Source organism: Triturus cristatus, chromosome 1_1, assembly GCF_964204655.1.
Source record: "Triturus cristatus chromosome 1_1, aTriCri1.1, whole genome shotgun sequence".
In the NCBI taxonomy this organism is placed as follows: Eukaryota; Metazoa; Chordata; class Amphibia; order Caudata; family Salamandridae; genus Triturus; species Triturus cristatus.
The window spans coordinates 133,945,953-133,973,628 of NC_140579.1; the positions used below are offsets into that span (position 1 = coordinate 133,945,953).

Here is a 27,676-nt window from a genome sequence, read left to right on the forward strand (position 1 = left end):
TCTTTGCATCGCTCTAAGTCTGATTTTCGCCACAGGGCAGTAATTGCTCCTCCGCCACACCCGCTCCAAAATTTTGCACTCATGTTTAAGTGCTTTAAGAGCAGGAGTAAACCAGGGTTTGGAAGGGGTGACTCTAGCCGGTCTGATGGGTCGACGGGCGGTGATTGAGTTCACTGCTCTGGACACCCAGCCCGTAAACCCTGACATACACTCCTCCAGACCCCCAGACATCACAGGCCTGGCTATGTCCAAAGCCTGAGCAAGTTCCAGAGGATCCACTTTCACCAGAACAGGCTTCGAAAAGCCAAGCACCCGAGCTTCAACCCTGGAGACGGTCCAAGAGAAGTAGGATATATAGTGATCAGACCACGTCACTGGCAGAGGATCTTTTGCCAAAATAGAGAAATTGGAACAAATAGGGTCCAATATATGACCAGCCAGATGAGTGGGAAGGCCGACGTGCTGGATAAGTTGAGCCGTGTGAAGAATATCCAACAAGTCAGTCACCTCCCTATCCTCAGGCATATCCATATGAAAGTTCAGATTGCCCAACACCAGATAGTGGGAGAACCTAACCGCCCTAGATGTGAGAGCATCTCCCCAAGCCTGAAGAAAGGGGCCAGATGGTCCCGGCGGCCGATAAATCAGGGAAACCCCAAGTGTAAAATGGGCTGACAAACGGGCACTAAAGTCAAGTACCTCGCAGCCGGCCCAGTCCTCTGAGTCACCCAAATGAAGATCCCAACGATCTTTATATATAGCTGCGACACCACCTCCCCTTGACCCCTGGAGATCAACTCTCAGGATCCTATTGCCCACCGGGGTAGTCAAAGCAACTATGGGATCGGAGGAAGGATCAAGCCAGGTCTCAGTAAGGAACAGCATGTCAAAGGAGCCATCCTCCAACAGCCCATAAACGTCCGCATGCCGCATGATGTTTCTTTAGTGAGCGGCCATTGATTAGTGCTGCCGATAGTTGCACAGATTTAACCTGCTCAATGGGACTGGGGATTATGTTAGAGAGCAAGCTACATCCCACCCCTAACTGGAAGCCGCAGAGACTGCATGCTCCTAAAGGCCTCTCTGCCACATCCAAGGAATGAGGATGTCGACAAGCTGCCACATCCAAGCCCCTAAGAGCAGCGCTAGAGTAAGAGACCAGTGCGGTGAGTTCTAAAGAATCTAGAGGCCATGAAGTAGCCTCTCTGGCGCTGGTCGCTATCGGGCGCAGACGGGCTTGCCTTAGGCGCGCCTTCGGCGCGCCCGCTGCGCGCGTCCGTTCGGCGCGCATTAAATGCGCCCTGGTGCCGAAAGGCTAGAGCGCTAACCAGCGCCGAGCGGCAAGATGGCGTCACGAGGATCGGAAAAGCCCTCCAACCCTCGCCGGGATCACCACGCCAATGAGGTAGGAAATGAAATAATGTGCAAAATGCGCAGTAATATTTTTATAGTTCGAGTTTGGGATCGGCGAAAATAGCAGCAAGCAAAGATAGTTTAATTAAAATCAAAATCACTTAAAACACAGCAGAGTAAAAACACGCAATCACAATGAGTATCTCACTGGTCAGACCAGGTAAGCCCCTCAGGCCCCCTCAGGTGATCAGCAACAAGTTATATTTATGAATTGTGATTTGTCGGAGAATGATCTTCAATGCAATTATGTATATATAATTTCTTGTAAGAGATTATTTTGTTAAAAGTGTAAATATTGGCCTGAATGAAAGGAGAGAATAAAAGAGCAGCGATTATTTACTTTATTTTATATATATGCTTGATATGATTCTCCGAAGAACCACAATATCTAAAAATGTTTATTGAAATCATATGTCTATTGTCTGCACTGATGAGGTTATATCTGTAATCCACCGCAACATAACCATTTTCTAATTTTTTTTACTAAGTACAGTTCTAATCTAAGTCTTTTTTTTTTTAATCACGTATTCAATTTAGTTTTTTCCTATTAAATCCTTTCAGTTAGTTTCCATGACAGAAATGTTTAAGATGCAGCGAGTCCACCTGATTCACTGTGCATACTCAGGCTAGTGATCACAGTATCATCGCATAGTTGTCTGGAGCATTCAAGATAAGACAAATCGGAATAGTTTTGCAAAGATAGTTTCAATTTATTGTAAAATGAATGTGACACATAAAAAAAAACGACTTGGTACAAAAAGATATAAAAATAACAATCACAACATGATGTATTAATCACTAAGCCCAACCCAAGTATAGAGGCAACATAGTTGGTACAAAGATCGGACAGTACATAATACACGGAAAAAGATTACATTTATTTCTTTTGAAGATATGTCTTATCAGTTCTAATCAATGTATTTTTTTTTCAATCACGGATTCCATTTTGTTTTTTTCCTATTAAATCCTTTCAGTTAGTTTCCATAAATGAAATGTTTGAGTTGCAGGTAGTCCTCCTGATTAGCAGTGCATACTCAGGCTGGTTTTCACAGTATCCCACTAAGTTAAACCCATCCTCTGACTTCTAGGAATCCCACCAGGGTCTGTTTAATCAGAGTGCTGGCTCACTCCACAGGAAGAGGCAGCAGCACTAACAACTAAAACGCCATTGTCACAGTTCACAGGCCTTACAGCCAATGAAAACATAGAAAGTGTTTACTCAATCACCTGTTGGATTGCCTTAACCTGTCCAGCCCATCATATTGTCTCATCACTTTCAAGCTACATTTCAACTTACCTGATATCTTTTCAGCACCTTAGTGCCATGAGGTAAGGCCTGGTGGTTGGCAGTTATTGCCCTAACACAGAAATGATCTTACTTTCATGCATGATTCAACATCACCCAGGTTTCTTAATAGTAATGTAGTTCTTGAAATAATTCTGTACAAATAAATGTCTGGGGCAAACATTGTTATTAATATCATTAAAACAATGATTGCTGATTATACAATTAGTGAAAAGTAGACTGACAACTTGCTTGCAGGGGGTTCCACATGCCTTGCAGTGAAGTGAATGGGTGTTGGTTCCCTATTTAAGGAAGGGATATATTGAAAGATGGCTATTTCACTCCAGCAAGGAGGGAGGCAATGTCAATTTGCATATAAGAGAATCCAGTACACCATTGCCACCCTAACGCAAAGTGCATATGAATATAGGTGCAAAATGTGAGGCATGTAATAGCCGAATTCCACTCTATACCACTTCCAATACATGTTTTTTTAGTGGCGCTCCCACTAAGCTAAACAAAGCCGATATGTCTTGGCTGTAAGAGGCTGTGGCAGCGGCAGTTTTATTTTTAGGCTGGTGGCCGTCGCCCCCTCCCAAGCCCCCCCCAGCTAGGCACGCTAAAAGTGACAAATAAAATGTAAGACAGCAATGAAATGATTTCATTGACATTTTTTTTTCACTATGGAGCGCTGCTGCTGCCAGGCTGCCCACAGGCCTGGAGAAATGGGGCTTGTCCGCTGCTGCAGATTGCCAACAAAGGACTCGAGCAGTGGCTTGTTTGTACGCTTTAAAGTGCGCATGTCGCTTTGCGCCGGCCAAATTGACATACTCACTTTCAAGCTCTCCACCCACCTGTCTGGAGAACAAGCACAGGCCTTCAGGGCCTGAAGGAACGTTAAGCCAACCTGCTCCATCCAATCCTGGTGCTTCTCTCATGCTGGCTAGCAGCATGAGAGCAGCGTCTGGATTGGTTGGGGGATCATCCTTCGTGCATTATACTGCAGAGGAACACCAAGGTTATTTTTATTTTTTATTTATTTCACTTGTAAAGCGCACGAATAACCCCACTAGGGTATCTCGGCGCTAGGACCACATAAGCGAAAAAAGAGATCGAATTAGAAGAGTGAAGTCTTCAGCAATTTCCTAAAGATCAGATAGTCAGTGCATTGACACAGGCGTATGGGAAGATCGTTCCAGAGGTGTGGGCCAAGGTGATAGAAAGCTTTGCCATCTTGACGAGACTTTTTAAAGCATGGAACTGAAATCAGGGCTTTCTCGCCTGATCTGAGGGGTCTAGGGGACTCATAGATAACAAATTTGTTATTAAGATAACTTGGACCCAATCTGTATACTGCTTTGTATGCCATACAACAAACTTTGAAATTAATCCTTTTACGGATGGGAAGCCAATGCAGTTCCTTCAACAAAGGGAGGGAGGCTGTTCTTGGGGGGGCATTGGTCAGCAAGCGAGCCGCGGTGTTTTGGACGACCTGTAATCCGTTTATGTCTTTCTCATTGGTTGAGATCAAAAGCGCCTTGCAGTAGTCTAATCGGCTTAAGATCAATGCCTCAATGAGGGTTTTTCTCGAAGATAGTGGAAGAAAAGGGAAGACTCTTCTGAGCATGCTAAGGGTGTGAAAGCAGGCTCCGATGGTGGTCGAGACGTGGTCTCTCAGGGTGAGTTTTTGGTCCAGTCGGACCCCAAGGTTTTTCACCACAGGTTTGGGGAAAGGGGAGGGGCCTAGTTCCTCTGGCCACCATCTAGCTGACCACCTCATATTGGCGTCACCAAATAGCATTATCTCGGACTTTGTGGCTTCAATGGAAGAAAATTTGTTTTCATCCATTCTGCTATAGATTTCATTCCGTCACAGAAGAGTTCTTGTGTTTTAAAGTCGGATTTATTGAGTGGAAGGAGTAACTGGGTGTCATTGGCGTATGATATGGGGGTGAAGCCCAGTTTTCTCAGTAGTCTCTCCAGGGGAGCCACGTAAACATTGAACAGGGTGGGGCTTAGACAGGATCCCTGGGGCACTCCTTTGGTGACTTTGGTAGTACTGGAGTGGTAGGGGCCTAGGTCGACGGTCTGTGTTCTATCTGATAGGAAGTTGGTTAGCCATTTCAGTGCTTTCCCTGTAATGCCTATCTCACCTAATCTTCTGATAAGAATCTGATGGGATATGGTGTCGAATGCTGCGGAAAGGTCAAGCAGTACAAGTGGTTATGTATTTTTTTTTTTTTGGAGGAGCTGTTTTTATTTGGGCTTTCTGAGTGAGGGGTTGTTCGTTTTTTAGGTCAACCATTGGAGACCTCTTGTATATACTTTAGTATATACTTCGATATGTATGTACATTGTGGGCTCTGCAGATCAGCCCTAGGACTTGTCTGCTTCCGCTTAGGGACTTTTCTTCTGTTCAGCTGCCTCTATTTAACGGTCTTGATAGAAAACGACCAGTAGAGGTCAGTAAAATACCAGAATTGCTTTCTGCTGAGGGACTTTCTTTTTTTAATTTTTCTGGCAACTGCCTCTATTTAACTTTTTTGATAGAAAACGACCAGCAGAGGTCAGCAAAATACCAGAATCACTTTAGCATTCTGTAGATTCCAGTCAATAGAAATTGTCTTCCACGAGCACCCGTAGACAATAATATTTTTTTCAAATCTTGTATTTTCAGTGAAATGACCACCGAAGGCCCCGATTTCACATTAAAAACAGAGCTTTGGACTATACCATTTCCAGCTGAAAGGCAATAGTTTTCTCCCTATGTTCCCATACCTGGCGTGTCACACAGTTTGGTGCTTAATTTTCTTCCATGTTAATGAACAGTAGATGTTTCAGCACCCAGGCTAATGTGCTGCATAGCTAAATACGTATAAGGTCCCAAAGGCGAGACCGATTGCATTGCAAATGCTTGTTTTTTATGTGCAGCTGCAACATGTGCAGTACAACATTTTTTTAAGAGAGTTAGATAGTTTGTTTACATCCTTCCTATGGGCCAACAAGGTACCAAAACTAGCGCTAGCTATATTAAACTACCCGACGGTTGTCCCTCCCAAACATAAGGGAATATTACCACGCAAATTTTGCACACAATACTCACATATTTTATATCCAGCTTAACTCTCAAAATATGGATCATTTTTTTAGGGAAAAAATATTAGATGAGCACAAAATCATAGACCCAAAGAGGATAGCCAAGAACCCGAAGAAAGTGCGGTATAAGGTTCTCCAATGGCTTTTAAAACAAAAAAATCCAATTGTTAAAATTTTATGGTATCCCTCGGATAAATGGCTCTACAAGATTGGCCGACCTTTATACCGGGGAGGACAGGCTGCTGCAAACTGGTGTATTGAAGAAATGGGAGGAGAATGGGTACAGAAAAGTGAGAGACTTTCTTAACTCAGATTACCTGGAAAAAGTGGCCAGATGCTCACATTGAGGATAAGTGTTTTCGCTGTTCAAGGGAGGGAGGAGGCACTTGGTCTCATTGTCTGGGATTGCCCAAAGATTAAGCACCTATGGGAAGAAATTGAGAAATATCTCAAAACGTCTATAGGACAAGTTTTAACTATTGATAACTATATTGCAGTTCTGGGATGCTCTCCAAATATAACAATGGACAAAATGCAAGAGGATTGTTTATTTGTATCAGCCCTGGTGGTAAGATCAAAATTGGCGTATTAATACGGCACCCACTTTCCAAACCTGGAGAGCTAAACTTCATAAAGTCAAAGAGCTGGAGGGATGCTACGCTTTAAGATTAGGGTCTCTTACGACATTTGAGAAATGCTGGAATTCCATTGGAAATTAATCTGTGATTTGGTTAAAAAGAATTGTTAAAAAGAAATTGGGCAAACTGTGACTCTCTTTTGCTATTTCTGGGTTTATGTATTTTTAATCAATGTTTTTTGATACTGATCCGATTTAAGAATGGTCTGTGTCTGTGGAAAGATGTCAACCAAAATTGAAATTGACCAACTAAGCACTTTATTTTGTATATATGTGTTAAAGTATGAATTAAACTCTCAATAAAAAAAATACAAAATAAAAAAGAGGATAGAAAGGGCCTGGCTCAGAGGGCCACTGTCTGAAGAGGGCAGTTGAGGGGGTAGAAAGGAATGGGCTCAGAGGGCCACAGTCTTACAGAGAGTTATGCGAAAGTCCTCAGGTGGAACTTATTCCACGATACGAACTTTGAGATTTGAAATAAACTTTCTATCCAGTCATTTCCACTGCTTCCTGTGAACCCTTGCACGTGTTGCTTCTGACATCACTTTCGGTGCTGGGCGCAGCTGTGTCACTGTTTGTGTCCTATTCAAGGAGGTACCATCTCCGCTCCCTCATTCTCTCCACCAGAGGTTTGGCCTTCGTTGCTTCTCTGCTCTCAGAGGTGAAAAATCTCTTTAAAGGTGACCAGTAGATGAACACCGCCCCCAGCACCGTCGTCATCAGTGACGCCAGCAGCAGCAGCAGCCGACCCTGCAAGCTCCTTACAGGGGGATCTGAAACTGAAAAAGAAAATATATTATTGTGTGAGATGTAGTAACGGCCCCCATGCATAAATTATGGAATATGCGGCTTTAATCAGAAGCCCTGGGGATCACAGCAGACTCGTCTGGCCGCCACCGGCTCCAGAACAACCCCCTCCCCCCAAACATTCCACCCCAACATAAAAATCTCAGTGCAAAGGATATTACTTACCAGATAATATTACATGTGACAAACCACCCTTGGACAGAGAGTGGGGGTGGGGAGGAGGACAGGGGTCAGACACTCAACCTTCACAAGTCATAACTTACAGCCTCAGAGGGCAGCAGGTCAGGTTATAAAGCAAACCCTGACGTCTATTTACTTGATTTTCTTCATTCATACATTAACAGAGCGCGCACTGACTGGCTGCAGTGGTGGGGCCCTGGATGAAAGTGGGGCAAGAATGAGCAGGAGTAGATCAATAAATATGGAGGGAAGTCTTCTTCACGCCCAACGAATGACCAGCTGCCCCCACTGGGTATATATCTAGGGCAAGAGACTTCCACAGACGGGGTACAGACACAGAGTACAGGTAAAAAAAAATATTTTTAAAAACAGAGCGGCCTCTCTGGACACAGCAGCCCCCCGAAACTGAAGGACCTCTACACACTGACCCCCCCTTTACTCCCAGATTCTCAGGAGCCCCAAGGTCTTTGCCCGTCAGCAGCAGTGGGAGAAGAGTCACAAAGGGTAAACTCGGGGCAGGGACAAACAGCGCTGAGGTGAAGGGAGTAGAGGAGTTCATGGCAAAACAACTAACCGAAGAGGTAGAAGCAGATTTCACACGGACATGCGCACTTTAGCGACGCACGCACCCAGGGCTTTAAGTGGGCCTGGTCTCTCCGGTGCTGAGCACCGACAATATTTTAAAGGGGGCCTCGAAACGGGTCTCTATCGGGCTCTGTTTTGTGCCCTGGCACATGGATGTGCGCTGCTCACACTGCGGCTGCCCTGGCACCCGCAGGATGCCCTAGAAGGGCGGGCCTCTAGTTTCTAGTCTGATTATGGGGACCCCTCGATGAGGAGTCCCCCTACTCAAGCAGCCAGGGGCTGCGGCGCGCAGTGCGCATCATTTCTGGGGCGCGAGGAACGGGGGTGGAGGTATATAGGCCTCCCCCACCCTCTGTGCAGCATCGGAAAGACCTGCAGAGACTACAGAGCAGAGCAGGGCCTTACGGATTGCAGCAGGTGCTCCAATCTTCACAAGAACAGCAGACCTCCACAGAGACCTAGGCGTTGAGATGTTGGACGACCATCTCCGCAAACTCAACAGGACATTCTACAAAGGACTGGATCAAAAAGATAACCCACTGATCAGGAAACTTGCTGACATTTCTACAAACCCATTTGACCGCTACCCGAGGTCCATCGAAGCGCTAACCTTGTGATCCAACCTCAACTGTGACAAAGCGTCACACATCAATAAGACAACCTAAACAGCGACTAAAAAACTCAAAATGAATGTGGAGTAATAAGGCTATCGCCTCGGTATCCAAAAACTCACCACTGTCAGATGGAATCTGACAGCCGAAAACAAGACACACGGATGTTCTTCCTCTTTGGCGCCCCAGACACGCCCTCTAAGGGGTCATGCGGACCAGTTGCGGCGGGTTACCTCTCTGAGTTTCGGAGGTTGTGTGGACGGCGAGTTGAGGTGAGCCCAATACCTCTAATGGCTACTGCCCCCCCCCCTCCCCGGGTCTCACCATGCTGCCATGAGCAGTGTGGGACCCTGCCCCAGTTGCACGTCCCGGGCCTTGGTCCCGCTGGGGACTGTTGTAGTCGGCACCTGGTGGGGTCCGATTCCCGCCGCAGTCCGTGGCGGCGTGCCCTGCGCTCAGGGAACAGTGGCGCTTCAGTTTTCCCCCATGTGGGGGGCACCCTGTGGGCTGCTTGGGCCAGACCGAGCAGCCACGGGCAAGTGGAGGTGGCTTTGCTTGGCTCCCCTATAGAGCCGCCATCAGGCGGCCCCTTCCGGGATTGGCCCCTGGAGGGTTTAGTTGAAGGGATGCGGCCAGGGGCAGTGGTCGCCCTGGCGGGTTGGAGCTCGAGGGGGAGGGGGGCTCGGGGCCCGCCCCTGGAACTCAGCCTCGGCTGATGTGCTGGGAGTTTGGTGTGGCTTGATCCGAGGGGCTTGTGCTCCCAGCGCGCTGGTGGTGCCGACTCCTGTCCCGCATGTCGGCGCTGGACGGGAGCAGCGCGGGGAGAGTCGTCGGGGTCTGATTGTGCTGGCTCGTGGTTGGAGCGCGGGTGGGTTGGCAGACGGGGCTTTGGTTTTGGAGGCCCTGGGTTTTCGTCCCGCTGACTGTGGGTCTCGCTCGATGGCGGGAGGGGGGCTGTCCCGCTGCTGTTACCAGGGGGCAGCCCGGTGAACGCATGCACAGTGCGGTGGTGCCTTGGTGGGGTCCACCGATGCGGGTCTGCCTGTGCCCCTTGATGCACCCCCCCCCAGTGTTACATTGGTGGGTAGGTAGCTCAGTGGTAAGCACTCATCATGTGTGTGATAGCGCTTTGCATAGACGTGGCCCGGGGGCCCCGGGTTCAAGTCCCAGCACCTACATAAGTTGTGCCATGTTACCTAGCACATCTCATACCTTTCCAGGTGCTGATCCGCATGCGGGGTCCCTGGCTGAGCTGTGCTAGGGCACAAGGGCTGCCCGGGCGGGCTTGTGGCCAGCTGCGCCCAGGTATTTCTGGTAGAATAACAAATGGTCTGAAGCCTCCCTTGAGGGTCCAGCAGACACAGCAGATATTACAATCTCCATTTCTGTGTTTTGCAGCTTCGGATCAAATTTCCTTGTAGCTCCTTTCTGGAAGGCAGGTAAGCCAACAACGCTACTTTGAGCTCTGTTAGGACTGTTTCCTTCCTTTGCGCAAACACCTATTGAGCCTCTGAGTGTTTTCATGCAGCTTGAAATAGGCATTAGAAAATATATTCAATAATTTTCGTGCTGAGATTAAAAGCGGAAGTGCAGTACGGCATGGCCTGACCTCTAGAGTGAACAAAAGAGTCTCCTCGCTGTAGGTAAACAGGATGAAATAATTGGCAACTTAACTCCCTCAGCCATCGTAACGGTAAAATAAATAAAGGGGATGGTACGGTCTCGTGACGGGAAGCCCTCAAACGCAACTTTTCACAGCACCGTGGTCTTCAGATTTAGCATTCGTTCCCGTTTAATATTATGTCTGCCGACACTGCGCACCTGCTATCAACAGTGATGTACAATCTGCCAGTGTATCTGAGAAGGGTGGCAAACCAGGACATTATGAGTGGGTTGGTATTTTCGGCTCCTGTAAAAACGAATTTTTGCGCAGGGGTTGACATTCATAGTTATGCAGTATTTATCACATCTTGTTAATTACTGAGTGTTCATAATCTCACCTTTTATTACATTTCGGCACATCAAACCTACCAAGATTTAATAAGGAAAATAGTGCAGTATTTACTGTAACATGCACATTTTAGTGCAGTCAGCACAAAAATCCACATTATTCCCAAAAACTCAGAATTGGTGCCATTTATTGCACCAAATGCATTTTGATCACTGGGGAGTCCAATTTTATTGAGTGCGATAAACAGCACCAACTCTCCAACACACTCATAATTAGGGCATATGAGATTGCTGAGACTGGCCATGAGTGGGACCGACTTCCAGATTTGAGATGTCTTGAGCGAAAATGTTCTCAATATTACTCAGGATTCAATGGGTTATGGTGCACTCAGATGGACAAACCTTTTCGGTATAGCCTTGTCACAGCTTTAGCTATCTTGTCAGGCTAGTGCTTTTCCAAAAAAAACAAAAACAAAAAAAAAAAGAAAATCATATTATAAATATACACACACAAAAAGAGGGGCTTTTGGTCAGTGGGCTTCATCCATTGGTCTGCTAAGGTGTTCACATATGCCTTAGAATAGTTCATTTCTCTTCAGTGACAATGCTAGTTCAACATGTGCTTTATTTAATGTAGAATTTTATATTAACCTTAAATATTGGCTATTTTTTGCATGAACTTTAACTGTTGTAGATGGTAAATAATTTTACTTCTTTTTAAAGTTGATGGAATGAAATGTTTAAGGGACATTGTAATACTGTAGCTGTCTGCAAGCAAAAGTGCTTGGTTTGTCAGTGATTTAATTTTGTCTCCTTCATAAATAATTATAATAAAACGCGTGGCATAAATGAAAGGCTTTTTGGAACAGCTTAGAATGTGAACATTCCAGCCCTTTCTTGCCCCCTTGGGGTAAGTTATGGTTGGTGCATGGACATACCCTTCCAATTTCTAAATGTGTTTGCATACAATTTTGGGGGATGGTGACGTATTTTTTTACAGTAACACAGCAACAGCTCACTAATATCACTGGAAATAATAGGTGACTCCACCACTTAGCAGATAGGAGGTTCTGTCTCGATCTAAAAGAAACATTTTAGTGACGTGGTAAGTGTGGAACTCATGGCCCTAGCGGCGCAGGGTGAAGCTTTGCAGGTAGGCACACCGGGGTCGGTAAGTGGAGCGCTGTGGGTCGGTAGTGCGACTGTCGGATAGTTTGGCTCTCACACTGAGAAGAATAAAAGGAATTTGCACCTGTGCACTTCGCTCAACTGTCACACCGGCGCTTGTGACGGCCTGCCACGAGTTGGCACTGTCTTTTTAGAGATGACCGCAACAGGCATTGTTCAATTCAATTTACATTAAAATCACTATGGCCTGCTGCCCAAGCCATTCTTATAGCTTCGAGGGCCTTGGAATAGGCGGACTTGTCACGCTTGCACAGGTGTCAGGGTAGTAGTTGTGGTGATAATAGGAGGGGCAGCACGGCAGGAGCAAGGTATGGTGCTAAGGAAGTGGCCGCCTGACGTGAGACAAGGCATATAGTGACACTAGTGTCAGGTTGTCTGTGGCACTGCCTTGCGGTAAGGTAGCGCAAGCATATGCTGATTCTAGTTTCGCACAATATTGGGCGTCTATGTAGGCGTCACCGTGAGCAGCTCTAGGCCAGAACTTGCTATGCTGCCTTCAGTTGGCGTTGGGGTGCGACCAGGGACATCTTAAGGGTGTTGGGGGCCCGGGGCCAAACATATTGGGGGGGGCCCGTGTTCGGAACAGCTTTGAATTGATGTTCCATGCCCCCTGCGGCCAGGACACTGACAATGCACAGGCACACTTGTCCAAATTCCTTGTGTCTACAACCAATATACAGGCATAGCGAGGTATTTTTTTCAATTTGGGAACACCAGCAGCACCCCAATATTACTGCAAAAAATAAAAATTCTTTTACACCCTCCTATGTTTCAAAGGTGAGGTCCTGATGACCAAAAAAATATAAATAAATAAAAAAAAATAAAAGATTGATGGATGTTGCATGAAACAAACATTTCTCTGAACAAAGTCTAAGTCTGCCTTCAATTGGCGTTGCGGTGCGCCTTTCTTGGCGGTAATTGGACAGAGTGCCCGGGGTGGGGCTCATTAATTTATTTAGCTTTCTTGGCTGCAGTCCAGAGTTTTTTCAGTTTCCGTTAGGTTCAGGATAGCACGCCACCAGCCAAGGTCGCATGACCACAGATGATGCAAAGGCAGGTATAGAAAGTACCGTATTTGAGGTTCCCTCTTATAGCATGAGCCTTTGCACCGCGGGGAGCTGCACAGTGATATGCCTCTTTTAGGTCACCAGGCATTCTGTTAATGATTATCGAATCTCAGATGAAGGGCCTGGTATCGGTTATTTCTCTACAATGCCCCAGACAAACTACGTCTATGGTTTCGTCTGGCCATGGCTGGGTTCACACACATTTTACCTGTTTTACAGGGGGGTATGGTTGATTTCCATTGATTGGTGGTGTTGCTTAGTGTAATGGTCCCCTTTTGCAGGTGAGATTGCTATTCATCGAAGGCATTGCTCAGGGGTGGATCCTTCAGCAGTGCCTCTGTGAGTGACTTGCGCAGGGGTTTGGGTTTGGGGTGCCTTTTCTTTGGAGTTGTGATGTTAGGGTAAACCTCGGTATCCTGCTTGGCGCCTGGGTGGCGTGCATCGTGAGAAGTCTGTTTCATATTATTGCATTGAACGAAGATTTCGCCGCTGGGCCAGCAAGGTCCTTTGGCCACCAGGAGTTATGCATGTGGCCCTTCTCAATGTCCTATTGATGAATGTGCTATGGATGACAAATGGTAAAATGGTTTTCAGTTCTGGCCGGGGCTCGGCACGTATGGTTTCATCTTCCACACCTAACACTTGTGCATTACCGGCCTAGAACCCAAGTATACTTCACAGGGTTCTGGTCACACCAAAGTGGGCCAAGATCGCACTAAGCACAGGCTGAGAGTGCGGTGTCAGTCGTATATGGCGAATTATGAGAAACATGCCAGAGGTAGCGAAGAGGACATCACAGACTTGGGCAGTGAGAATAGCATGGTTCATCTTTTGTCCCTATTTAGGCAAAAGATATGGACGGACTGTTTTGCTAAGAATAGTTATTTTGTCTCCGCATGTGCCTCTTTCGCAGCACAACAAGGTCAATTTTGTCTTCAACGCGGGGATTGTGTGCCGCTATTCCGTTTCCAAAGGGCTCCCGCTTTCGGTACCTGGCTCACGTGCAGGTGACCTGTCTGGCTGTTGCGGAAGTTGATTAGTGGAATGGTCCCAATTGCGGGTAAGCTCATTACTCATCCTAGGGAGATAATTCATGCTTGTTCAACACGTTAAAGTGACAGTCCCACCAGTTATAATGGAGGCATGTTCAATATGTTACGCAGCGAAGCCGGAATTGTGACTTCAGTTACCTTATGAAACTAACAAGCATTGTTAAAGCCAATGGTACTGGCGTGTTGTAGGTGTACTGTGGTTTTGTAGTAGTTACACAGCGGGCAATGTCAGAAGCCACTAATCTACAGCCTGCCTTTGCCACCGGTTTCATGCCCAATGGTGGGAAAGTATAATTTTACACTTACTCAGGAAATTTCAACGCAGAGAGAGGCACTTACAAATAATGACTGCATTGTGCAATTGGCTACGAGGGCCTTCATGGGGAACACCTGCGGGCACCTTATAGAATCTGGTACCATGTTCACGGGGTGGGCATTCGGCTGCAGCCAAGGGCAGGTATCAGGTCGCTTCAGTTAAGATATATTCACCCGCGCGTTAACCAGGGCAGCAGGCGGGTGGTGGTAGTTGTCAGCTAACAAGTGTGCTGTGGCACAGTAAAGTTTGGTTAACACTGCGTTAGTGACAAAGGGCGACAGGGTATCATAGACCTTTTGGCATCCCAAAATTCAGGAAAGGGCTCCCACAGACTTGTCCGCTCTCTGGTTATCCTTCTAGGGGCTAGAACCTGAGACTAGAAGGGGAAGCTTCTGCGACAGGTGTCCCAAATATGTTGATAGTCATTGCTGGGGTAGATGTACCTTAAAGGGCATGATGTCTTCTTGGCCTGTTCCAAGTTTTGGGGTCAAACTGGGTTGGAGTATTAAGTCCGCAGTCCTTAGGAATCATCCAGCTTTCCTACTATCCAAATAAGGGCAGTTAGCGATACATCAGCGAGTGGGTAATATACCTGGTTATCAGCGACGGCATGCCCCGTGGGCACGCGCGCTTCACATAAACACAGAGCTGCAACCAGAAGGGTACCAAGTGGCAGAATCCAGGAAGTAGGTTGAGTTTTATGTCTCTCGGGCCTACAGCTGTGTGGAGCCGGTCTCATTGAGGGGTACGCCCAGGTGGTAATTGTGTGCTTCTTGAGGTTCTTATTACCAATACGGTTTGTGGCAGCACACCACGCGGATTGTTTAAGGGTCATCCTGGGCCGCAGTTACTCAGCCCAGCAGCAGCGTTACAGCTGGGCGGAGCCAGTCCCATTTAGTGGTACGCCTGGGTGTTAATGGTGTGCTCCTCAAGGTTCCCATGACCTAGGCAGTGAGTGGCATCCCCCACCTCAAGTGTTAGGCACTGGATTTCAGACAGTGCGCCCTGAGTCGAATCAGACAGATTCTCTGAGCGGGTATGCCTAGTGGGCTTCACCAGAGGGAGCTGAGTGTTCGAAATTCAGATAAGGAATAAGGGATGCAGGACAAGGGCTGGAGGGCAGCCGTGCTCATTGTCGCATACGCCTGTTATGGACATTCCTGTGCGCATGGATTTAGCAAGTAAAGGGACCGTGCCAGGGTTAAGCATAATCCCCCTCGCCCGTATATAACAAGCGGGGGTAGGAACGGTCTTCTAACATGTGAACTGCTGTCCCAGAGATGGGAGACACATGTGTCCAGTTACACCCTTTGCTAGATGGGCGGCTGCCAGTGTGATCAGCAAATAGGTGGGGCATCATGTGCCAGGGAGTCTGAAACTGTCCCGCCCAGAGCGGGACGGGGCTGAGTCATGTGATGCAGTGGAACTTTGCGGCATGAGGTGAAGAGTGCTTGGCACATACTTCACAGGCATAAAGGGCATTTTGTTGCAGCAGACACTAGCTGATCCAAGCTAACGGCTAGGGCTATTGGGAGATAGATGGGGCATCGATAACCAGTGGGAATGTTCTCTTTCATCTAGATTTGCAGGAGGCTCTAGACAGACAGGAGAGTTAGCGGGCAAGACTATAGCTTTTTGGTGGGGGGCTCCGGCGGCTGCCTCCAGAGCTGTGGCAGAGTTACAGGGCGATCTGGAAGCAAATGGGTACCAAAGGGTACCTCTGCGCGGCACCATAGGGGGTGCCAGAGCCCAGGAGCCTCATGGGAGGTTCCTGGAAAACCGTGTTGGCGCCCCGTTAGTCCTTCGGGCGGTTGTGGGCCTGAACAACCGGGGGCTTGCCTTGCTACGCTCCGCCTGAAAGGGGCGTGAGCAATAAGGGACCGTGATCCGGGAAGAGGATCACCGAAGGGGCAGCACTGATGGGGTTCGCCCCAGTGCTGCATGGCTCATCAGACGGCCCAGTTGGTTGCCTGCCCTTGGATTGCCCGCAAGATGACCCACCATATTACACAACGGTGTATGTAATAAACCTGCAGCAGTTTCTTACCCAAACAAAATTTGTGTGGTGTGTTTTATTTATGCGTAGACATGCATGCTACTGTGGGGGGGGTGGGGAGCGTTGCCTCCTGCTGGCGCTGTGCTCAGTTCTCATGAGTGGAGAAGTTACGGCATGACGTCATGCCAGGGGAGCGTTGTGGGGGGAAGGGAAATCCTTCAAAGAGAGTCATTTTCTCTATGGATTTCCCTTCACTTTTTGAAACTCAGGCGCAGCAACATTGTTGTGGTGTCACCAGGGCTGTAAGTGGAAGCTTTTTCAATATCATATACATGCCATAGTTGCTGCTTATTTATCTTATGCACCTAACAACCATTGACAAAGCCGGTAGTCCTGACTTGTTGCAGGTATGAAGTTACTTGTTGTATCATATATCTGGATACAATGACAGAAACAGCAAAATACAAGTCGGGCGGCACACTATGCTAAGCACAGATTTTTAACTTACGTGTTTTTAAGCCATATACTTAATTACGTTAGCCACACCCCTTTGAGAGACCTCACAGTTTTTTAATCCCACTTAAAGCCCTGAGTGCACCCACTATCCTCACATGCAGCGTTGGATTGGTAACAAAGGCACCGAGGGGCCAGTGTCCGAATTCCAGCTGTGGAATGCTTTTTTGACAGCCTGGGGGCCGATTTGGGCGGTGTCTGGTTTGTTCAGATGTCGCCAGCGGCCCAGTGGGTGCCTGAGTGGCCTTTCTGGAGGTCGATGGTCGTCGATTACCACCTCCCTTATATCAATGGCAGAGGTGTCATTCCCTTTCTCTTGCTAGACCAGCCCATTAATATATGCATATTGAGCGGGGGCAGGGGACCGGAGCAAAAGTGGCCTCACTTGTTTTCAGGTGTGTTTCATCAGTGTAAACTAATCTGTGTATTTTTTATAAACCCCTCCCCCTCTTATCATAACATTTCACCGAAGCAGCGTTTTGCAGAAACGCAATATGTAAATGTGAGCCACTTTCTTTTAGCGTACCCGGGCCGATTTTTTATCCCAATCTAACCCTGCTCACCAGATAAATTGTTTAGTTTTATATATATAGCGCGAGCCGGGCACGAGGGTATCAGAGCGCTTTACATGAGCACTAGTTGCATTACCGAGGGACACATTAATTTTTAGGCACGGGGAGAATAAGTTATTTGCCCAGTAACACTGGGTGCTGATCCTATGCTGCGACTCCAACCCGGTGTTCGGCAGCCCTAGCTGTTAAGCCTAAAGTGTTTCCTCGTGCACGCCACAAACCATGAGCTTGTGGGGCCTGGAAGGAAAACACAAGAGTCTGTGAGATAACGGCGCCTGGGGGAGAGGAGGTGTCGTGTTCCCGATCCCACAGAACACACGAGAAGCACCAGATCGTTTCAGGTATTCTTTATTTCTCGTTTGCTTGTCTCGTGCATGGTCCCTGACCTCTCGCCCTGAGGTCCTGCCCTGGAAACCTCTTGTTACCCCTTGTCCTCTCCCCGGAACTGGTGTCCAGTGTCCTCTGCCCCAGGGTCCTAGTGCCCCTGGTCTGGGCATGACATCTCCCCCCCTTGTTGCAAAGAAATTTTTATTTATTTTTTTGAGAGTGAGAGAGTGAGAGAGAGAGAGTGAGAGAGTGAGAGAGAGAGTGAGAGAGTGTGAGAGAGAGTGAGAGAGAGTGAGAGAGTGTGAGAGTGAGAGAGTGAGAGAGAGAGAGAGTGAGAGTGAGAGAGTGTGAGAGAGAGTGAGAGAGTGTGAGAGTGTGAGAGTGAGAGAGTGTGAGAGTGAGAGAGAGTGAGAGTGAGAGTGAGAGAGAGAGTGTGAGAGAGAGAGAGTGAGAGAGTGAGAGAGTGAGAGAGTGAGAGTGAGAGAGTGAGAGAGTGAGAGAGTGAGAGAGTGGGAGAGAGAGAGAGAGAGAGAGGGAGAGAGAGAGAGAGAGAGAGAGAGAGAGAGAGAGAGAGTGAGAGAGTGAGAGAGAGAGAGAGAGAGAGAGAGAGAGAGAGAGAGAGAGAGAGAGAGAGAGAGTCTCCACAGACCTCTGTCTTCTCACATTTCTTCAATTAGTCTTTTTGTTTTCTTGCATTCTCTTCTTGGTCGTTGCGTTCTGATGTCTGCTGGAGCTGTCTCCTCGTGTGTCTCTTCCTTCAGCCCATGTATTGGCAGCTCCTCTTCTTTTGATTTCAATTCTCTGAAGTGCCAGCTGTTGCGAGTAATGTGGTATGGCCCTGCTGAAGCCGTTATCATTGGCCCTTTCACTCCTGTCACTGTCAATGGGTCCCTTGAGAAAACACTGTCTGATTTTCGCACTTGTCTCTGCCGTACTACCACGGTGTCTCTTTCTTCTATCTTTGTGCTTGCCACGTGTCTTCTTCGATCAGCATATGCCTTCATCTTTTCTTTCGCTTCGGTGTATCTTGTTGCTATCTCTTGCCGCTCCATGCTTTCCTTTTCATTCACTTGTGGCAACCTCGTCCTGCTTGATCGCCCCAACACCAGTTCTGCGGGGCACCTTCCTGTGGAGCTGTGAGGGGTGTTTCGATAGTCCCTTAGGACCTGGCACAGGGCTTGTCCTATTGAGATCTGCGTCAACTTTGCTCTTTGTATTGCCTTTTTGATTGTCCCCATGAACCGTTCTGCCATCCCATTTGCTTGTGGCCATAGGGGAGTTATTCGTCGATGATTGATCCCGCGGTTTTCCATGAACCTTTTGAATTCCTCGCCTGGAAATGGGGGCCCATTGTCCGTCTTCAGTGTCTGTGGTGAGCCCCATGCTGCGAAAACGTCATCCAGGACTGGCAGTGTTGTGTTTGCTGACGTTGATGCTACCTGCCTCACTATTGGGAATCTGGAGAATTCGTCTATTATTACCAGCAAGTAATTTCCTGTCTCCAGAGGTCCATAGAAGTCAGCCGCCAGTTCTGTCAACACTGCCTTTGGTAGTTTGGACATTTGCAGTGGCTCCGGCTTTGATGGGGGCCCTGTTACTTGGCAGATGTGGCAGTGCATTACGGTGTCTTCCACCATGTTGTCCAGTCCCGGGAACCACACTTTTTCTCGTAGCATTTTTTTTGTTGCCACAATCCCTCGATGTGACTCATGTGCTATTTCTACTGTCCTTCTCCTCAGAGTTCGCGGTATTACAATTCGGGTGCCTCTCATCATTATTCCATTTTCGCTTTCTGAGAGTTCTTCGCTGATCTTTTTGAATGCAAGTAGTTCTTCTTTTCTCACTCCTTCTTCCCAGCTGTTGTTGTTGTTGACGTGCCTCCACCTTTGCTGTTTCATCACTTTCATTATTGCTTGCATGGTGAGGTCTTTCCTTGTCTCCTGTTCCAGTTCTTCCATTGATATCGTTGCCGGTGTGTTGTGTTTGAGTGCAAAGTTTAGGTATTCCTCCGCCATGGTTGTTACTTGAGATGCTTGTGGCAGGGGGTGTCTTGACACATAATCAGCCGGATTGTGTTCCTTCCCTGGTTTGTGTATTATTTTGAAGTTGTAGTCCATTAGCCGTATCCCCCACCTCTCTATCCTGGGTGGTATTTTTGCATTTGGATTTCCGTATATTGTTATCAGTGCTTGGTGATCTGTTATTATTGTGAAAGGTTTTCCGTAGATGAACATGTGGTAGTGTTCACATGTCCATACTACCGCCAAGCTCTCTTTTTCCGGCTGGGAGTATCCTTTTTCGACATCCGATAGGCTTTTGCTTCCATAGGCTACTACATGTCTTGGGGAGTCTTTTCCTGGTTGGTGTTGCGCCAGTATTGCCCCTAGCCCCACTGGGCTAGCATCTACGGTCAGTTCAGTGCACAGCCTCGGATCAAAGTATGCTAGGTGATCTACTGCCGTTACGGCGTTTCTGATCTCCTCAAACGCTTTGCTGCATTTTTCAGTCCATGCGAAACTTTGGGCTTGTTTTGTTAATTCCCTCAGCGGTGCACTTACAGTAGCGAAGTCTTGAATGTATCTTGCACAGTAGCTGGCCAGGCCAAGAAATGACCTCACTTCTGCCACATCACTTGGTTGTTGTGCTCTTTCCAGCGTTTTTACCATTGTTGTGATCCGGCCGCATTCCTTTCTTGGAGAAGATGTGGCCAAAGAATACTAGTTCATCTCGCTCCAGCTCACATTTCTCTTTATTTAGTGTCAGACCCGCCTGCTCTAAGTGAGAGCATACCTCTCTTAGGGCTTTGTCGTGCTCCTCGTTTGACTTTCCAAACACCAGGATGTCATTGCAGTAATTCAGACTGTTTTTTACCGGCCTTATTACTTGTCGTATTGTCTCTAGAAATATTTCCGCAGCCGACAATACACCAAAGCTCAAATGTTTGTATCTGAACAGGCCTAGGTGTGTGGAAAACGTCGTGATGTATCGAGAATGAGGATCTAGCTCTAGCTGGTGGTATGCCTTGCACGGATGTATGATGTTACAACGCATGCTTTTACAACGCATGCTGTTACAACGAAATTTTTACAACGCAAATGCAGTGACAACGCAAGTCTTTACAACGCAAGTCTTTACATCGACTTGCACTAGATGGCGTGCTAACATTAAAAAAGTGTAATTTACTATTCTAACTCCAGTCCACGTAACAGTAGGGAAGGTGTTTGGATAGTAAACTACACTATTTTTAATGTTAGCACGCCATCTAGTGCAAGTCGATGTAAAGACTTGCGTTGTAATGGCATGCGTTGTCAATGCATTTGCGTTGTAACAGTTTCGTTGTAATGGTAGTGCGTTGTAAAAGTTGCGTTGTAAAGGTTATTCCCCCCCCTTGCACAGGTCTAGTTTAGAGAACCGCCTCATGCCTGTTAGACAGCTGATCATGTCATCAAGGTGCGGTCCGGGATGTCTCTCGCGTTCAATTGCTTTGTTTGGTATCCTCATGTCGACACAGATTCTTATTTTTGACGTATCTTTGTTTGGTACGGCCACGATCGGTGACACCCATGGCGTTGGTCCTTCTGCTGGTTCTATGATGTCTTGCTTTAGTAATGCATCCAATTCCTCTTCTACCTGCGGCTGCAGGTGTATTGGTACCCTCCGATGATGTTGCGCTATCGGCCTTACTGTTTCATCAATGTGTAGTGTTATTTGCCGCCCCTTTAGCTTCCCTAAACCTTGCAGTAGTTTGGGGTATTCATTCAGGATGCTTCCTTTATCTGATACATTGCAAGTCATTTCAAAAAGACCCATCATCTGAGCCGTGATATTGCTCAATAGGCATGGCGCTGGGATGTCACCCTTTAACACATGAATTTCTTCCTTTGTCTTTTGGTCTTTGTATGTCAGTTCTTCTGTAAATTTCCCCATGTTTGTTACTGGTGTCCGGGACCCCCAGGTGAATAGTTCAACTCGGGACGGCCTCAAGCTTGGCTTTATTTTCATTTTTTCGTATTCCGACACACACATGATGTTACATGTTGCGCCACTGTCTAGGACAAACTTTGCTTTGTGTGACCCTACACCTATTGTCACTGATTCTGTCCTTTTTATCTTGCTTTTGTCTACCAGACATATGCTTTCTCCGCTTTCACCCTCCTCCGTTAGTTCGGTAGTGACATCCGACATGAGATATAGTCGTCCCGTCGGTACCTCTTCTTTTTCTTCTTCTTCTTCGGATTCTATTGAGGAGCTCCTTATTCCTGTTTCAACGTGTCGGACATGCCTGCTTGCTGATGCTCGTGGTCTTCCTGTTCTTCCTCTGTCGTTCCTGAATTGCATTCCTTGACACACGCTGGCATAGTGATTTCTCCCATTGCATTTCCGACATGTCTGACCAAACGCCGGACACGGACCTCGATGTGGAAATTCAAGTCCGCACCTGTAGCACGTTCCTTCTGGTCGTTTCTTCCCTGTCTGGTCATTTCTGTCTTTTTTCCATCCACTTGTGCGGTTATTGTTTGTCATTCGGTGCACTTGGTCCACTAATCGTTCCTTTCCTCGTTCCATTTCCTTTGCTTGTGCTGTCACTCTTGCTTCTGCTCTTGCTAGCGATAGGATGTTTTCTAACGACGTTGGTTCCTTTAGAATTCTTGCGCGAAATTCCGTGTCACGGCAGCCCTCAATGATGCGCAGTCTGATGGCTTGTTCGTTATCGAATTTGTCGAACTCACAGTGTGTTACGAGCTTTCGCAGTCTCGTTGCGAAATCATCCAGCGTTTCATCTTGTTGTTGGAAAGCAATCGTGAAGGTGTATCGCTCAAAATCGACATTTCTTTGCGGGTCAAATTTATTTGTCAGGCACGCCTTTAGTTTGTCGTAGGTGGTAGTCTCTTCTTTTGGCAGTGTCACTAGTAGGTCTTCAACCTCATCCCCTACTAGGTTTAGGAATAGGCCTAGTTGCTTCGCTGCTGTCACATCGGTCGCTTCCGTGTACCTTTCAAAACGCCTGATCCATTTCTCCCACCGTATTCCTGCTTGTGGCTCTGATGGGTTAAATGGTAATGGTCTACGATATTGCGCACTTTGTCTTTCTGCCATCCTTTTCTTTTATTGCTGCCTCTTTATTTGCCTTTGCCAAAGCTTGTTTTCTACTTCTGGTGTTTCTTTATTTGTCCTTGCCAATGCTTGTTTTGTCACTTCCGGTCCTTTTATTTGTCTTTGTCAGTGCTTGTTTTCTATTTCTGGTGTTTCTTTGTTTGTCTTTGCCAGTGCTGGTTTCCTAATTTCGGTGTTCTATTTGGCACTTTTTTCCCCTTTGCCTGACCTCAAAATGGCCGTTGCGCTGTTCTGTCTTCTTATTGGTCTGTTTGCCTGACCTCAAAATGGCCGCCGGTGGTCTCGCGATACTTTTTCTCCAATCGGGGCGCTGCCTGACTTCAAAATGGCCGCCCGCTGTTTCTAAACGCTCAGTTTTCCCTCTTTCTGCCTGACTCCAAGATGGCCGCCCCTCTTCTCGCGATACAGCGCGCGTTCACTCGGCTTTCCCAGTCTCCTTACCGGGTGGTGCAGGACAGTCTTCTTTCGCTCAATGATGGTCGGGGTGGGCTCCCGCGCCGTGTCTCCTTGTGTGGCCGCACATACGAGCCAGGGTGGGCTCCTGGTCTCGATGACGGTGTCCTTCGACGCGACGGACCGCCGCTCTTCTTTCCTCTGCTGGGCACACGATCACGCACCCTCGTCGCCAGTTGTCGTGTTCCCGATCCCACAGAACACACGAGAAGCACCAGATCGTTTCAGGTATTCTTTATTTCTCGTTTGCTTGTCTCGTGCGTGGTCCCTGACCTCTCGCCCTGAGGTCCTGCCCTGGAATCCTCTTGTTCCCCCTTGTCCCCTCCCCTCACCGGAACTGGTGTCCAGTGTCCTCTGGCCTCTGCCCTTTGCCCCAGGGTCCTAGTGCCCCTGGTCTGGGCATGACATCAGGTAGTGACTGTTAACGCCCTGGGATTTGACTTTTCTTTTACAGTTTCTAGGCAGGAGTGTTTATTTGGGCGGTGTCGAATGTCCCCCAGAAATACCATTATGGGAGTAGATTTCAGGGTAGTGGGTTCTGAACCTGTAAAAGCTACCGATTAACCTATGACGCAATTGTGGTGCATGTTAGCAGCCATTGGCCGGGCTGTAACCAATGTCTGTGCTTCTTCCTTCTCTTCCCCTGAGAATCTCATTAGATACTGCCCCCACTCTGTGAGCGCAGCGCTGTAAAGCGACCACCCTAATTAGATACTGCCCCCACTCTGTGAGCGCAGCGCTGTAAAGCGACCACCCCAATAAACATCATAACATTCTCAAAAGTGCAGAAAAATAGCCTTGTTTGATTAATTATAACTAATGTTAATCAGTAGCAGTGTGTTAAGACATATATAGGTAAGAACTGCAAAATCTAAATACATAAGTACAGGGACTCTGCTTCGTATTAGATACGTCACTAAAGAAGGTAAAACAGAAAAGGTGTTTATTAAAATTAATAAATTGTTATTAGGTGTGGTGTAAGCCCTCGTCATCCATTGGACTGTTGCTGTGTCACTTATTTTTAGCTTACGCCCACCACACAATAAACCATGGAGCACTAGGTCAGCCACCTTAACCCATTGATGATGGAAATGTTATTGTATACGTTTTATTTAAAACCACATGCAATACACACATTAAACAAAAACCTTTTACAAGGAGAACAAAGATCATGATAAACCAACTGAAGTAAAAGAGATCATAATTCAATAGATAAGAATATTTACCAGAGATCATTTTGAACTCGTTAAATAAGCCCAAATGCATCTTCAAAATAGTTGATGACTTCACTAACCCACAGTGCTCACAAAACGAGATCCAGCCTACTCAATCTCTCTGCGACAGTTTAGCAACCTTTTCTGACGAAAAAATCAGCACTGTCATTACTAGGCTTAAAACCAACATTTCCGTAGAGGAAGAAGCTATGACTCATGGAGTAGCAACCTTGATTGATGGTGTGGGAGGGGCGTCCTGTGTAGGAAAACAGACTGGTGAAGGGACTGGTAAATTGAGTCTCTTGGACCACTTTGAGCCCCTTTCGGAGGAGGAATTTGGTGGGCTCGCCTTGGGTGTTTCCTCGGGCTCCCCATTAGACCCCCTTCCACATAAAATCTGGAAGGAATTTGCCTCAGAACTTTTTCCCAGATTCTGACAGATTTGCAATCAATCGCTATCCAATGGAGTTGTACCATCTGGCTGGAAACAGACAGTGGTTACGCCACTCTTGAAGAATGCCACTCTTGACCCAACCTGCCCGGGTAGCTACCGGCCCATCTCTCTCCTCCCCTATCCTGTGAAGATCCTCGAACGTTTGGTCAGCAAATCTCTGTCAGTAATCCTAGAACGTAACAACCGCCTGGCAGATGTACAATTTGGTTTCCGTCCAGAACATGGAACAGTCTCTGCTTTGGTGACCGTGATGGACGATCTTCATCTGTTGGCAGACAGGGGACAATCGACAATACTTATTTTGCTTGACCTGTCTGCCGCTTTCGACACGGTTAACCATGGCATTTTGCTGACCCATCTAGAGGAGGCAGGAGTAGTGGGCACTGCCCTGGACTGGTTTCGATTCTATCTATCTGGCAGGTGTCAGGCAGTGGCTCTTCCACCGTTCCAGTCAGCCTTCGCTAACATCTGTCATGGGGTTCCACAAGGATCTGCCATTAGCCCAGTTCTATTTAACATATACTTGAGACCACTGATCAATACTATTTGGGCTCATAAAGTGAAATTGGTAAACTATGCTGATGATACCCAGATCATTTGATCTCTTGATGGAACCCAACCTAATGCTTTGGAGGATTTTCATGCGTGCATGCACGACACTGCGCAGTGGTTCCGAAATAACTCTCTACAATTTAATTAGGATAAGGCCGAAATTCTACACTGTGCAGTTGGGAAGGTCCCTTTGCCTCTTCCTCACAATGTTTGGCCTCTTGGTACATCTACTCCCCTGGCGCCGTCTAAGACGGTGCGAAACTTGGGAGTCATGTTCAATGCCAACTTGTCACTGGAGACGCAAGTGAATAAGACGGTGGGGTGCTGTTTTGGCCTTATTAGAGCATTGAGAAAGATCCTTCTGTTGCTTCCCATTTCAGTCAGAGCCTTGATAGTACGAGACGTTATTTTAAGCAGACTTGACTATTGCAACGCCTTACTGCTGAAGTCCCCCAAATTTCTGATTCAGCAACTGCAACGTGTTCAGAATACGGCAGCGAAATTAGCTCTGTCTGGACCACGAGGCTTCTCTGCCTCAATGTGTCTAGCTGAGCTACACTGGCTCCCGGTACAGCAAAGAATATATTTCAAATCCCTTTGGATAGGGTTTAGGGCTCTGCATGGATTCGGTCCTAAGCCGCTACAGAAGAAATTGGTCTGGTACACTTCCACCCAGAGCCTCCGATCCTCTTCTGCCTGTCTGGCAAAGGTCCCCAGGTTCAACAGGGTCAGACTCTGAGGAAGAACTTTTAGTATTGCCACCGCAAAACTTTGGAATAAACTGCCACTGGAAATCAGACAATGTAGTACCTTGTCCCTGTTTAGGAAAAGGATCAAAACGTGGCTGTTCCCCAGAAATTGATCCTGTCGTCTCCGAGTACTGTCCATTTTAGTCTCTGTCCTTCTCGCTCCACGCTGGTCTGTGTTCATATATCTTTAGTGCCAGGGTACCCGTAGGGTGTTTGTTGCGCTCTATAAATGCTATATACAATACAATACAATACGAGATAGAGAATTAATGTACGAGTTACTTACCTTCGCTAACGATGTATCTGGTAGAGACGTTGTCTAGCCGCAGATTCCTTAACTTAGAATATCCCCAGGCGTCAGACTGGATCCGGAATTTTTTTCGCAGCAGCACCTCTGCGCGCCGGGGGACGCCGCCACATGAGCCCGCCCTGACGTCTTCCACGTACGTGACGTCAGCGAGGTCATACAAGTCCCTCCCGGCGCGCTGACATCAGTTTTCCTCGGAGAAACTTTTCCGCGGTATAACGCGGAGCAACCAACAAAAAAACTGTGAAAGTATGGGAACAGTGTGCGAGGGATAAAAGCCCATGAATAAAGAAGGAGGATGGTGGACACCATCGAGTAGACAGAATTAGACACTGCGCACATATAAGCTGTGAGAAAGGAGCCCGCAAGCAAAGCGAAGACCCTTCCCAATAGCAACAAGGGAAGAACATCTCAACAGTTAGAATAGTCCGACATTACCATGTAGAACACCAGACAGAAATAGACTGTCATCACCATGTAGAACTGTGTCACGTAGCAAGAACGGAGCACAAAGAGAACAACAGTCCACCGCAGGAAGGAATGAAAATGAAAAGACTGGCACTACCCCTACAATAATGGAGATCTGAGACAGAGGGTAACAGATCCCCAAGGAAGACGACTGTAGAGGAGACCAGAACCCTGAGCCAACAGAGAGGGCGGGAGGGGAGGAAGGTAGCAGGAGAAGAAAAGAAAATGAAGATGATTCTCCTGCTGAAGGATTAGCAAAAGGGATAACGTTGAATGTAGAAAACCTCCAAGAGGGAGTCAACCTTATTATGGCAACTTTGAAGGGACGCAACAATGTGAGTACCCGTTAGAGAAAACCAACGGCAACTGAAGAGGCCAGTGGAAAACTCCATTTGACAAGTTGTTCGCAGAACAGCAGAAAACCCCATTTGGCAAGTTGTTCGCAGAATGGGGAGGCTGGGTAGGCGTTAAGGAATCTGCAGCTAGACAACGTCTCTACCAGATGAACAAGTTACTTACCTTCGGTAACGATGTATCTGTAAGAAACATTAGTTAGTTAGATTCCTCACCTTAGAATATCCCCAGGCGTCAGACTGGATCCGGAAGATTTTTCGTCAGCAATACCCCTTGCGCGTCGCTAGGCGTCGTCTGCGGCTCCGCGTCCGTCGTCGGCGTCGTGCGCCGGAATGACGTCGTCGGAGTACTTAGACGCCGCCCTCGCGCGCTGACGTCAGTTCTTGTACATAGCTTTCCGCGCCAGGAACGCAGA

General features: G+C 47.4%; 1 protein-coding gene across 1 annotated transcript in view; it reads right to left on the reverse strand.

Annotated features, from left to right (window-relative positions):
* Nucleotides 1-3,334: 3,334 nt before the first annotated feature.
* Nucleotides 3,335-27,676, reverse strand: part of LOC146869805 (major histocompatibility complex class I-related protein 1-like) — a 551,777-nt gene continuing 527,435 nt past the window's right edge. Inside the window, exon 8 of the mRNA XM_085617524.1 lies at nt 3,335-7,210. Within this exon, the coding sequence (XP_085473650.1) occupies nt 7,014-7,210 (197 nt within the window). The 3' untranslated portion in view covers nt 3,335-7,013. The remainder of the gene's footprint in view (nt 7,211-27,676) is intronic.